Source organism: Leguminivora glycinivorella, chromosome 2 (assembly GCF_023078275.1).
Source record: "Leguminivora glycinivorella isolate SPB_JAAS2020 chromosome 2, LegGlyc_1.1, whole genome shotgun sequence".
Lineage (NCBI taxonomy): Eukaryota > Metazoa > Arthropoda > Insecta > Lepidoptera > Tortricidae > Leguminivora > Leguminivora glycinivorella.
The window spans coordinates 10,315,713-10,330,742 of NC_062972.1; the positions used below are offsets into that span (position 1 = coordinate 10,315,713).

General features: G+C 37.9%; 1 protein-coding gene across 3 annotated transcripts in view; it reads left to right on the top strand.

Annotated features, from left to right (window-relative positions):
- The window catches only part of LOC125234258 (autophagy-related protein 16), a 246,859-nt gene that overhangs the window by 198,192 nt on the left and 33,637 nt on the right, over positions 1–15,030 (top strand). For all 3 annotated transcript variants that reach the window (XM_048140473.1, XM_048140480.1, XM_048140488.1), the window contains 3 exons: positions 5,118–5,297; positions 9,748–9,832; positions 9,991–10,137. In XM_048140473.1, the coding sequence (XP_047996430.1) occupies positions 5,118–5,297; positions 9,748–9,832; positions 9,991–10,137 (412 nt within the window). The remainder of the gene's footprint in view (positions 1–5,117; positions 5,298–9,747; positions 9,833–9,990; positions 10,138–15,030) is intronic.

The window sequence follows — 15,030 nt, forward strand, 5'->3', positions numbered from 1 at the left end:
ATGCATGAGATGACGTTCGTGGAGATGTATGGAAGGAAAGACATCCTGCGCCGCCCCTAATTGCGATAAGGGCAAGCGAATGATGATCCATTTATAATCTATATTGTGTCTAGAGCTAATATTTTGCTTATCTTAAAATTATCTCAAAGTTCTAATCCGGCCGCGATTCGGATTTCGTACAATACGAGTATAATGTGCATTTTATATATCAACTACCTAAGACTTACATACTTTAAAATACGTGTATTGAATACGTGACCGCTAATTAACGAAGTTGACATTTTTTCACGAATAAGTCTATGCGCTCGACGTGTGCGCTGCGTTATTTGCATTTTTTCTTGAAATTAGTCGCTTGCGCTCAGGATACGTTTTACGTTCCTTCTTTTGCGGTGAAATTTTTTAACTCTTAAGCACATGCCACTTTCTACCTTGGTACTGTAGAACTTACTTTGATAAATATGCGCATTATACATCGGTATTAAAATTATTTATGTTTCATGCGAAGTGTTTAATTATCACTTCCTTGAAAGTGTGATTTGATTTACCTGAGGAAGTAACATTTCAACTCCTACTTATTACTTACTTACTTACTTTTTCGTAACTTGTAAGATTTAGGTAGATACAAGTACCAAACGTGACTTATATAGTTATTCATATCAGAAACCTTGATCCAAAATGGTGAATGGTTCGACGATATAGTTACACTTATAAGTAGTTATATTACACATATGTTACATTAAGTATTCTTTCAAAGCTTAATTCAGACTTCAGAGAAAGCCTGGACTTCTCACGCTGTATCCAACAGCTTTGATCTGCTAATACGTTAACACATAACATACTCGTATATGTACCTACATATGTATTAGTTTTGTTTAAAACGTTACATAATAAAACAAATTATATATGAACATGTTTTCAATTAGTGCAGTTCTCGTTACCTGGGTTGTTCAACTAGTTGTTTTATTATACCGGTGCTCATAATGGCAATAAAAATGTTTAATACTTCATAGCTGCTGATCCTCCGCTACCTTCCGCTAGGATTATTTCTACTCCCAGCGATTAGAGGCACTAGCAACTTTATAGCTAGTCTAGGACATTTATTTTATTATTTAATCAGACTATTCAATAACATATATCCTGTGTAAGTAATTATCGGTATAAATCATTACGTTCAATTACGTTTTGTATGTGGTATACCATAAAGAAATGTGTAACTATTGAAGTTGAATTTATCATCATAACAGCTTTCGATTCTTTCGAGCTTAACATAAAGCATTGTAGCGTTGCGGTTCATGCCATTTATAATATTAAATTTGCATCCAGTCCCTTATGTCCCTAATGTCCACCATGTTAAGTTCAACTGAAATTAGGTTCGTAGATCACTAATGAAAGTGAAGTGTTTATTAAATAAATTAAATTATTATTAGACTTATAATGACCGGGATATAGACGGTAAACAAATCACGGTATAGGAAATGAAAATAACCGTGAATCATTTAAAAGTGTTAAATTATTATTTCTTTTTATTCATTTGAACTCTTAGGCTAGGCTATTTTATAATATGATTATAAAAGTAAAATACAAAACCACTTACAAAATATATAAACACATTATAAAAAAACCGGCCAAGTGCGAGTCGGGCTCGCGCACAAAGGGTTCCGTAGCAGCAAATATAATAAACTTATTATGTCAATTTATACACCTGCCAAAATTACAGTTAAATCAACCTATCTCAAAAACTATAAGAGATACTTTGATCAAACCAAAAATCGTTGAAAGAGTTAATTAGCATGCATCACCTCTATTTTTTTTAGAATTTTATACCCCGTAGTTATAAAAATAGAGGGGGGGGGACATACTTTTTACGACTTTGAGAGCTGATATCTCAAAAACCGTTCACTTTAAGAAAAATGTTTTTTAGAAAACTTTATATCATTTTAAAAGACCTTTCCATTGATACCCCACACGGGTATGTACATCGAAAAAAAAATTTTCATCCCTCAGTTACATGTATGGGGGCCCCACCCCCAATTCTTTTTTTTACTATTTAGTGTCATAATTTTGTAGCGGTTCATACAACACATATTCCCATCAAATTTCATCACTGTAGTACTTATAGTTTCCGAGTAAATCGGCTGTGACAGACGGACAGACGGACAGACGGACAGACGGACAGACGGACATGACGAAACTATAAGGGTTCCGTTTTTGCCATTTTGGCTACGGAACCCTAAAAACCTAACCTAGGGTGCCGCCAGCAGCGGGGCAGGGCCGAAGCTGCCGGTCGTGAGCCAAGTCTAGGTACTTACTGGACTTGTCCTTCTCGGCTTTCACGAGATTCTCATCATGGGAGATGGTGATATCAACGAGCACGGCCCGGCGTTGCGATCGATTAAATTATTTGTATCTCCGTTTTAAATTCTCGGGTCTTTCGAGCCCGGTCATTTATAAGGCGTGCGTGGGGATATAGATCCAACACGTAGAGGCCGTTTGGAGAGCTTTGTCATGTAGAACGCCTGCTGGAACCCATTCACGGGTACATGAATAGATACCCGTGAACCGGTTTCAGCAGGCATTGGACTATTGTAGAAAATGGAAAGATACCTGTTCTATGGTTTAGATTTGGATGGATATAAGACTATTGCTAAGAGTTCGGGACACCTACCATAACATTGTAAATACAGTGTTATCGAGGCAGGCGGTGACTCGCCACTCGGTAGATGGGCACCTGATTTGCTATCATAAAGATGGCCAGGCGCAACACCGGCATGAGTGGCTCAGGGGTGTCGAGAGGTGGTGCTGCGCTTTCTCCGAAGTTACTCGCGGCGTTATGCCCTTTAACACTTCCACCCCTGGAGCGATAGCTCAGACGTTCCTCTCTGGACGGCCAATGAAGGCAAGCCAGAGCTGAGAGTCCTACGGGTCCCCTTGGGGTTCCACCCCGACCGACGAAGACACGCCGGAGTCGGAGACCCTGAACGACTCTCGGGAACACTCGGGTCCGTGGGGTCGTCACTCCCCAACAGCTCGCCACAAGCTGCCCTGCGGGCGATTAAATTATTATTATTAATTAATTATTGGAAAAAACCACGTATATCATCAAATTTTTACCTTCTACGCCCCAGATAGATTTACACCATTTTACAACTACCGTCTCCTCTATTGCTGATCTCTTCCAATATTTTTTGCTGGTTATCAATTTCTGATTGAGTTTTTTGTCGTTTGAACTGAATAAAACCGGTTAGGTCAACTTAATAAAATATTTCGTTATTGAAATGGATTTAGATTTTTTGCTGTGATCAGGACCTTATTAAAGTGATTGGTCTAAAAACAAATTAAGGTCAGTCGGGGTAATAGTAACTACGGGACAATTGTAACTAATTGAAATATCTTCCATATTTTACATCATTTACATGTAGTTCCATATATGTCCAGATAGCGTATAAGCTTGTTCATCATTTCACCGTAGATGGTGTTGATAGTCCTAATGATCTCTGATCTACACGACCGTGAAGTTTTCGACGAAATTGGTAGTATACGCGTGAGAGACAGCCTCTCAAACATTCCATAAAAAATATGGTTTTAATGTGAGTTAACATTTTTTTCTACGGTTAGTTGCATAATTATAAACTTTTTTTTGTTTGTATGTCCTTCAATCTTCTGATTTTCATGTCTTAATAGTATTTAAGCGATAGTTTAAATTGCCTCCTTAAATTGCGATGGAGCCTAATTTCGAATATTTGGTAGTTTTAATTGCCCCGCCATATTTTATATGAAAATCAACAACACTAGTGATGTACTCGATTCGAGGTTTTGTATCGATATTAATACCTCATTTAGTGACTCTGGCTCTGGAAAGGGTTAAAAGTATATTTTATTGAACGTCATTGTGTTTATCGATTATTTTAAGCATTTAGTCCCTTATGGGTCTGATTATGAACAGAGAATAAGGTGTGCGCGGGTACACGGTATGCACCTATAGACAGACACAATATCGACAGATTTCTAATAGGCACGATTCCCGTCACTACTTAGTATGGAGACCAGTTTTAATTACCCCGCTGACATATTGTAAGTGTTTTTTTACACAAACCGACAGGCCTACATAAAAATGAGTGTTTAAGTTAGGTTCCTTACGTTTTGACTTGACAAACCACATGATATCCAGTTTACCAGTGTAAGTTCACCGTAACGAAACTTATTATCAATATTTGGAATTCCCCCTCGGCGGGGTAATTATAACTATTTCTGCCATCTCATATAAATTTCGTATTTTAAAGTATACGGAACCTTTATTTCTGGATGAGAGCCAGATGAAATAAAACCTAGATAACTAATCTACAGGATGAAGGCAATCAATTATCATTAAATAAAATAAATAAATAAATAAATATTGGGGACACCTTACACAGATCAACTTAGCCCCAAACTAAGCAAAGCTTGTACTATGGGTGCTAAGCGACGATATACATACTTAAATAGATATATAAATACATACATACATATAATCACGCCTGTATCCCATTAAGGGGTAGGCAGAGCACATGAACTACTAAGTTTCAGTGCCACTCTTGGCAAAAAGGGGTTGAAAGAAATCCAAATTGTGACATTGCAGTGACAGGTATATACATACATACATTAAAATTACGGTTGATAGTAGTTTTAGGCAGTCAAAGTTGTACTTTATATTTTAGTAGTCGCAGTTCCCCCGCTTGACCTTATATATTTTTAGATTATAAACCAGTAGATTAATGTAATGTAATTAAGTTAAATTGTGTATAGTTTATTATCACAGGACTTAGGCGCGTAAAATATATATATTTTTTTATTTTTACCGACTCGCGACGTTTCCAAAGTAGTTTTGTCCCCGTGGCCTTCAAGAACATTTTTATTCGAGCTGAAATTTTATAAATCGGGTGTCAATGGAATACCTATCATCATGACATGGAACTGGTCTAATGATGGAAACAGAAGGTGAAGAATTTTGTTTGGGGTCGTTAGAATTGTCTTCTTAGTTACACTGGCAACCACGCTGGCTTATTTGTAAAATTGGTGTGCTAAACTTGTCAAATACTTATTGTTATACCTACTTGTAATACTCGAACTGTGTTATACAGGTACAGAAACAAAGTTCGCGGGATCGTCGTGCAACGACCTAGTCACCTCGGACAGCGCCGGCTCCACGATCATTTCCGGACACTTCGACAAGACGATACGGTTCTGGGACATACGCACAGAGATGTCCGCCAACCACATAGTGCTGCAAGGGAAAATCACCTCTCTAGACCTGAGTAGAGGTAAGTGTACCTAACCATGTTGTGATACCTACTTAGTTATTGCAGTATTAGCTACTTTCTTTTAAATTCTAGATAGGTTGTTCCAAATCGCGAAGAATAGGCACCTAATCAACTATTTGCGCATTGGCATGCATTGTGACTATTGACAACACGTACATTTCGGAAGTAAGCATATTGTATGAATTAGAGATGGGCCGAATATTCGGTAAATAGTCGACATTCGGCATATTCGGCAAGTTTCTCAATGTTCGTATTCGGCCGAATAGTTCAGTTACATTGCCGAATATTTACCGAATACACAAGTAAAGCGTAAGTTGTTTCGTAATTCATCGGATAATGACATCCTATTTCAGCATTCTAAGGTCCCTTTTGGTAGTTAAAGAGAGTAAAAAATGCGTGAAAATATAAATATAATAATTTTGTGAAAAAGTAAAAATAACGTAGCACGTAAACGTAACGTAGAAACAAAAACCAAATTTTTTTTGCACTAAATTATAGGAATATTAAGAGCCTTAGTAAGATAAATGTACCCATTACCAATTATTAAAAAGTTTTAACTTAGAGTTTTAAAATATGGCGCAACCGAATATTCGGCCGAATGTTCGGTTCGGTAACAGCTGAACCGAATGTTCGGCCCATCTCTAGTATGAATATTAAATTGCAAAAATATCCCTGTAAAAATTTAATGAGCGACCTCCAAATTGAACCACCACATTTATTACCTAGGTGATTTCATGCAAATTGGCAAGAATGAAAGTGTCAGCTTATCCAAACATGATTCTAGAAAAGTAGGTTCCTCTAAGTCACAAAAATGCAATGATGAATAGTTATCTAAAAAATAATTACTACATACAGAAAAGTAAGCCGAGTTTGGTGTGATGTTTAATAAGCGCCTTAGGGTTTTAATGAATAACTATTGGTGGTTTTGTACTATGACAGGTGTAATATATCAACGCAAAACAGTTACATGCCATAAACGACTTGTTAATTTCAATAGAGTTAAGACTAACATTAGTTGTTAATTGAATGTACGGCGAAGCGCAGCTTTCGGTATTCGTGTCAGCAGAAGAACGTGATGTGTACGTGGAGTTCGTTTCCGTTAAGCGTTATGCGTCCGATCAATCCCTTTTTGTCAGTAACGGCCCACGAAACGTTTAGATTGATACCTTCAATCAATCGGAGTGGCGGGACTCAGTGGAAACTGATTAAATCACGTCGATTTCGTCGCCGGCATACAGTCGACGGACAAATGAATGGGAGACGTTCACAGTTATATGCGCCGCGACCGTTCCCGATGCATCAGTGAGCCATCGGGACCCACGGCCTAAAGCCCTCCATTCACGACCAAATGTAAAAAAATCGCTAGCCCAAATATTACCCAATATACTACCCCAGTGTCCTGTACGCGTACGTAGTAGGTAAGGTGCATTAGGGTAATTCCGAATGACAGAAATGATCGGATAATTCCGAAAGTGGAATCTTGATATGATGGAAATAATAGTGATTTTTATGCGACTTTCGAAATTAGACGACTTTCGGAATTTTAACTGAAACACATCATCAGCTAGATATAATTCTGATATGGGATCATCCATAAATTACGTCACACTAAAAATCGTGATTTTTGACCCCTCCCCCCCTCCTTGTCACAGCTGGTCACATTTGTTAGACTCCCCCCTCCCTAGTGTGACGTCACATATTTTGCAAATTTACACGTACAAATTATTGAATGAAAACAGCGGGTAGAAATCAATCTTATTTCCATTTATGTACTTAAATTATTCTTCACTCCACCAACGGGTAAAGGCTCTCTTGATACTTCAAACAAAGTTTCATTTTTATCTACAAGTGTGCAAAGAAATTTTAACTTGATGTGGCTGGTAGAATAAACGTTTAAATGATGTTTTTGACTCTTAAATGTTAAAAAAATATGAATCAAACTACATTGTTTGATGTTTTGCAGTTAATATTTTCCACGTGTTGGTGTGTGAGTGACAAATTTATTTAACCTACGTGCCTTGAAACCCCCGTAACGCTCAAGATTCCACATTCTGAATCGGTCGACAAAACAATTGGTATCTTATATTTATAACCAGATGCAAAGTCGAGAATAGGTGATATTCTAGGCCATTTACAACATTTTTAGCTATACATGGCTTAGACAAATTTTAGTGTTTTTTTCGACCTAAGTAATCGCTTAAATATTTTTTTTATGTTATTCAATTTTCAAATTGCTGTAGTTTAATTTTCTTTAGACACAGATATGTCTAATTTATTTTATGGTATACGATAGACATTTTACAATACGAAATAAAACCAAAACAACTATCTACAGTAACAAGAGTACGCTTATCAATTTAGTCTGAAATTTTGGCGTTTTCACCGAGAAGTTCAAAAAAACCCTAAAAACGACGAATCAAATTTTGTCCAAGACATAAGAATGTTCTAAATGGCCTAGACTATCTTACCTGACTATAGACCTACTTTTGGCTTTTCATCCGGTTACCGATCATTTTGTATTTGTATATATATATGTTTATGAGGTTTTCATAAAACCCTTAGATTATGATAGATTTTGAAATGTGACGTCACGAAATTTAGGACCCCTCCCTCCCCCTTGTCACACATTGTCACACTTCGTCGACCCCCTCCCTCCCCCTTAACGTGTGACGTAATTTATGGATGATCCCTATCCATCAGTATACATTATAATAAAATTGGTCGTAACGTAAAAACTGTCGTCTAACAGTGTCAAAAAGATGTTAAAAGTTTTTGTCGACTATTACGCAGATGTGGCAAAGCGGAAAAATCAATTAACTCAGTAATATTACCGCCATTAACAATTAAGACTTCTTTAATTTCCAATATTACTTGCAATTTAACATGTTCACATATGTTTTTCATCTGATATCGGACCATGAATGGGGTTCTTTATTAAAGCTCGATAATCGAACGCTCGTTTCGGCGCATCACACAAAACATGCCAAAACCAACTAACCGGCCATCGATTACATCTGCGCGAACGGTGCAGCCTGACCTTACGATACCCAATTACCCCTTGTAATGATGGACGACTAATGAAAGGTTCATCGTCCACGTTTTATTTAATAAATCTCCATTTTAGAACGGTGTTATTATAGAATTTTAGGTTAAACTTTATTGGTTGCCATACATGGAAAATACTTAACAAATGTCGTTGATGTTTCACGTTATACAATTATTGGAAACATTGATTTTTTAAAAGCTTAATTACCTATATTTAATCGCATACTTGTAGACCTTTCACTGCGTTGTTCCATTTGTACGTACGGGAACCTTAGGCTTGTAAAGATGATGATGCACAAGATACAAAAGTAAATATATACTTAAAAGTTTTGTACAACGCATCAAAAATCAGTTCAAAGTCACAGCGAAGTACTTAAATATTTTACTTGCTATTATGACTTATGTAGACTTGTAGAGCCTTTGGAAAATGCACATATTGCACTTTAACTCCAAATAATGTAGATCCATAATGGTCCTTGACATTATATTGATGCGTGCTCTATGTACATAAATGACACTTGCAATTCCCATAAATTTGCTTTATGGCTAACTTTCTGATTACTCGTTCTCGCGCGAGTCTTAATAATCTTATTTTCCGTCAGTTCCCCCGTATTAAGTCATTAATCAAACTATAACGGAAGCGGTCACTTCATTTATGATAGAGTTGTGAATCACTTCGAATTCCGCTCGTAAATTGGTAGCAATTTATTCTTTTCTTCAACAAACATTAACTAAAAGTACGTTATCTAGAATCGAGATCAGTATGAACGCACGTAACTACACTGCATAAATCATATTGTTTGGTCAATTATGTTTTTTATGTTTAATTCAAAAATTGTGTACTCTGGTGTCCTTAATTTTACTTGGAATAGCTGTGGGGCATGACCGTTGGCAGTGTTGGCACCAAGATTAATGGAACACTTAGCTGCCAACCTCTCTGCACGGTTTTGTTATCTAGAGAGAATTCATTTACCTGTATCCGCTTCGTCAATGATAGTAATATATTATATCATGTAAAGGTAGGTACATCCCACCATCAAATTCCAAAAAACACCTAAGTACCCACATATGAACGTGTTAAAAACCTCTAAGCCCATTGTTTTGTGTTTTTTCTACTCTCTTTTCGATGTCGACATTAATGGATCCATTTGTTTTATCTGATAATGTTCATTGACTTCAACGTTCGGTACAAGTTCGACGTACGTCGAATCATTCAATCATAAATCATAACATTACGTTAAGTACAACTGTATAATGAAATTTAGAAAAGATTTTGGTGATAATGATAACTGGATGTGATTGGTTGTACATCACTCCCTAATTGTTACTTAACGTTTAAATTTAACTGTACTTTAACTAATATATATATATGATAAAATCTGAACAATTGATGGTATTGTTACAGATAGCAATTATTTACTGGCCTGCGTACGCGACGATACGATACAGCTGATCGACCTGCGGCAGAACACCATCGTCCGGACCTTCAGGTATGAAACGTTCAAATATACGCATATGTTATAGGTAGTTATAGAATTGATCCACTACGAATAAAATATTTAAGAAAATATTAGTGTTAGTATTAGTCAATCAAATTCAAATTTACGTGCCAAAGTTTTACAATCTCTTGATTTCTTCTCCTTGACAGTCACGAGGCGTTCAAGGTGGGGTGCGACTGGTCGCGGGCGGCTTTCGGGCCGGCGGGGAGGCTGCTGGCAGTGGGCGCGGCTGACGGCGCCGCCTATGTGTGGAACACTCATTCGGGCAAACTGGAAGCCACCCTGAAAGACCACTCGTAAGTACCCCTTACAGGAGACCCGACTAAATGGCGTTCAAGATGAGGTGCGACTAGTCGCGAGCAGCGTTCGGGTTGGCGAACGGTTGCTGGCAGGGGGCGAGGTTAATGGAGCTGCCTGCACTGAGAAAATTTGCATTGTGAATTTAACAAGTTCGACTTGTTGCGGTTTATCCGTTTGAATCAGCCAAACGTATGTTTAAAACAATATGTGTCAGGTTGTTTTTATAAAATCGACTTGTTGATTCAAATATATTGCCGATTCAAATGACAAGTAGCTTGTTTTTGAACCAAAGAGCACGTAGGCGCTATTTTAACCAAAAAACTTGTTGAACGAACATGAAAACTGGTTGTATTTTCTCTCAGTGTGTGTGGAACACGAATTCGGACAAGCAGGAAGCCACTCTGAAAGACCACTCATAAGTAAACCCTCCTTCTCCGGTACGGGTCTACGCATTGTCGCGGGCATACGTTTTTTAAGAATAAAATGTCGCTAAAACACTTTATCTCACAGCCCTATTTATATGTGAAATAAGTACTTAATTAACTTAAATTCCGTCCTCGTAAATACGTCACAACGATAACGCGAATCACCTGACGTAAGAAATAATGAAAACACCCCTTTTATCATGCTTCGATAACCCATATAGTTTGAATACAAATTATTTCGTGTAACAGTATAGTGATTGCTTAAATTCCTGATTGTACAGTTGCAATTGCACTTGTATCTGTTATTCACACCGTTCACTCACCGCGCCTGTTGAATTTGATAAGCCTCTGTGAGAATGTGAGGTGGGCCGATTACTCCGATCCGGTGTATTAAGTGATTCTCGATGTGTATGAACCCTTTAAATTAAATTTAAAACACGCTTCAGAATATAGGAATATTTCTTAGACCAGAAGTGTAACAGGCTGAGCTACTCTCCTTGAAGTAATACATAAATGTTTGTTGAGTCTTTTTTTAATATTAATAACTTGTGTTTCGGTATTTTGCACTTTAAAGTTAGTCTTCAACGGAACTTACTTACTGAAACAGTCGTGACAACGTCTATTACAATTATGGCAGTACAGATTATTTTTTGTAAAAAAGTAACTCCACTAAAGTTCTTATCAAAATCGAATGGTACTTGTCGGCTATCCGATGGCTACTCTGTGTGCGTTGCCAAAAATATCATTAAGTCAAAAATCAAAAATGAAAGATATTTGATACCTATCTCGTAAACAGTCGTACAGTGTATTGGAAAAGTTTTTAATCATTGGAAGCTGATATTGTCTTCGGTTACCGCGATAGTTACTCATGAAATAAAACTATGGAAACGGATTAAATCGCGTATAATGAATTTAAAATACATCCCGACGTTTCGAACTCTTTACAGCGTTCGTGGTCAACGGGTGACTGAGGAAAAATTAAAATGTGCAAAAGCTACCCACTTACAAGAAATATTAACGAACCATGACCACAAATAATATAGATTTCTAAGGCAGGTTCACACACTATTAATAAAGCTAGTTATACAATATTCAAAAAATTTTACCATTACTCTGTTAAAAAAAAAATTAACCAATTAATCTACACAAAATTGACAAAGAAACAAACTGCAAATGTCCAACACCATACAACACAAATGCCTCACAGCCTTCGTCGTGCTTGTTCCATTATCAGATGTACTACTGGATCCCAAGCTGGTGGTAAAGTAAAGCCATCCTCTCTATTAAAGTTTGGATATTTCTTGATCTCAATGGCCTCTCGCAACATTCTGGGTATATATCGCTTCTCCTTAGCGAGAACCAGAGGCTTGTCAAACTTTATAGCATGATTGACTTTATCCATGACATGTTCAGAGACTGCAGACCTTTGCCGACGGTGCTTGACATCCGCTATGTGTTCCTTCACCCGTGTGGAAATGCTACGTTTCGTCTGTCCCACATATGACAGGCCGCACTCACAGTCTAGCCTGTACACTCCCGCGCTTTGTAGAGACATCTTGAAACGGGCTTCTATTAAAACTTATTTCAAGCCTATGAAGAAGATGTCCCAATTCCTGAGGCCTGTGAAATGTCAAACTCCTCTACAAAGCGCGGGAGTGTACAGGCTAGACTGTGAGTGCGGCCTGTCATATGTGGGACAGACGAAACGTAGCATTTCCACACGGGTGAAGGAACACATAGCGGATGTCAAGCACCGTCGGCAAAGGTCTGCAGTCTCTGAACATGTCATGGATAAAGTCAATCATGCTATAAAGTTTGACAAGCCTCTGGTTCTCGCTAAGGAGAAGCGATATATACCCAGAATGTTGCGAGAGGCCATTGAGATCAAGAAATATCCAAACTTTAATAGAGAGGATGGCTTTACTTTACCACCGGCTTGGGATCCAGTAGTACATCTGATAATGGAACAAGCACGACGAAAGCTGTGAGGCATTTGTGTTGTATGGTGTTGGACATTTGCAGTTTGTTTCTTTGTCAATTTTGTGTAGATTAATTGGTTAATTATTTTTTTTTAACAGAGTAATGGTAAAATCTTTTGAATATTGTATAACTAGCTTTATTAATAGTGTGTGAACCTGCCTTAGAAATCTATATTATTTGTGGTCATGGTTCGTTAATATTTCTTGTAAGTGGGTAGCTTTTGCACATTTTAATTTTTCCTCAGTCACCCGTTGACCACGAACGCTGTAAAGAGTTCGAAACGTCGGGATGTATTTTAAATTCATTATACGCGATTTAATCCGTTTCCATAGTTTTATTTCATTGGAAGCTGATTCAGCTCGATAATTTGCAAAATAGTATTTCGTCCGTATAATCCTTATGATTCCTTTGTCATTTTAGTACGTTGCTTCTGGAAAGTTATGTATGAAAATATTGGCATAATTAATGGAAGATTTTTTTTGATTGGGATATGTACATTATAGGCCGAAGTTATTTTTCATCAACCCTCCCCATCCCTCCCCCCTCTGCGTCACCCCTCTTCCCCCCTTAAATAGCCGAAAATGCGGTTTTTAGCGATTTCTGACAAAACCGTTGAAGATACAGAAAAAGCGTGTAGGACGATTTTAAGAGCGTTATAACATTTCGGCGTCGGGCGAAATTAGGTATTTTACGTCCGCCGCGCGAGCCCAATATGCCGACCCTTTCTAGCACGTCTTATCACTCGCTCGCACTACAATAATGGGCAAAACAATCTTGATCCTTCCTATGGAATTTTGATAACAACCACAATCTACTATCTCGATATAAACTTTTGATTTCTAATAAACATTATTTTGTACGAAAATACTAGAATATAGCGCAAAATAATATTAATTATGTTAAAATTTATTTAAAAATTTAAAGTCATAATTATAAACTATGATTATATTTAAGTAGATCCCATCCCAAATATTTGCTTTTGTTATATGATAAGTATTAGAGTATAGTACATTACGATACAAGTGCGTAAAAAAGGAAGTTCGAAACGAGTGGCGATAAATTAAAACACGACCGAAGGGAGTGTTTTAAATCGACACGAGTTACGAATTTCCTTTTTGCACGTGCATCGTACGACGTTTTTCAGTACAGATGAGCCTCCGAAGTTTCGACCTGTTATATAATGAACCACTTCTCGTACTAGTGCGTAAAAAAAACACCATCTGTACTGAAAAAGTATATATTAATATGATGATAAAATATGTCAAATACAATTCTAATTACTTCAAGGTGGTACTCAGGGTCTGATGATGGAGCCAGATGGTGGTCACCAGGTACTAATGAACCATGTGACTAAACGACTTCGTGTTTATGCTCGTTGGGTTCGTCTCAACAAGACCTTTGATAAAAGGTGGTACTTAGGGTCTGATGATGGAGCCAGATGGTGGTCACCAATACCAATGATTCATATGACTAACCACTTCGTGTTTTTTATGTTATTCACATATGCGAGTTGATTTTTTGGTGACCACCATCTGGCTCCATTATCAGACCCTGAGTACCACCTCTTGTCAAAGATCTTATTGAGACGATCCCATTGAGCCTATACATGAAGTGGTTTAGTCATATGGTTCATTGGTACTGGTGACCACCATCTGGCTCCATCATCAGACCCCGAGTACCACCTCCTGTCAAAGGTATTGTTGAGACGAACCCAATGACCCCAAACACGAAGTGGTATAGTCATATGGTTCATTGGTACTGGTGACCACCATCTGGCTCCATCATCAGACCCTGAGTACCACCTCTTGTCAAAGGTCTTGTTGAGACGAACCCAACGAGCCTAAACACGAGGTGGTTTACTTACATGGTTCACTGGTACTGGTGACCACCATCTGTCTCCATCATCAGACCCTGAGTACCACCTCTTGTCAAAGATCTTATTGAGACGATTCCAATGAGCCTAAACACGAATTGGTTTAGTTCCATGGTTCTTCGGTACTGGTGACCACCATCTGGCTCCATTATCAGACCCTGAGTACCACCTCTTGTCAAAGATCTTATTGAGACGATCCCATTGAGCCTATACACGAAGTGGTTTAGTCATATGGTTCATTGATACTGGTGACCACCATCTGGCTCCATCATCAGACCCTGAGTACCACCTCCTGTCAAAGGTATTGTTGAGACGAACCCAATGACCCCAAACACGAAGTGGTATAGTCATATGGTTCATTGGTACTGGTGACCACCATCTGGCTCCATCATCAGACCCTGAGTACCACCTCTTGTCAAAGGTCTTGTTGAGACGAACCCAACGAGCCTAAACACGAGGGTGTTTACTTACATGGTTCACTGGTACTGGTGACCACCTTCTGGCTCCATCATCAGATCCCGAGTACCATCTTGATGTGTCTTATCATCTTGACCGTATTGTAATTTTCACATATTTATCATCATAACGTTGTAATATACTTTATATACTTT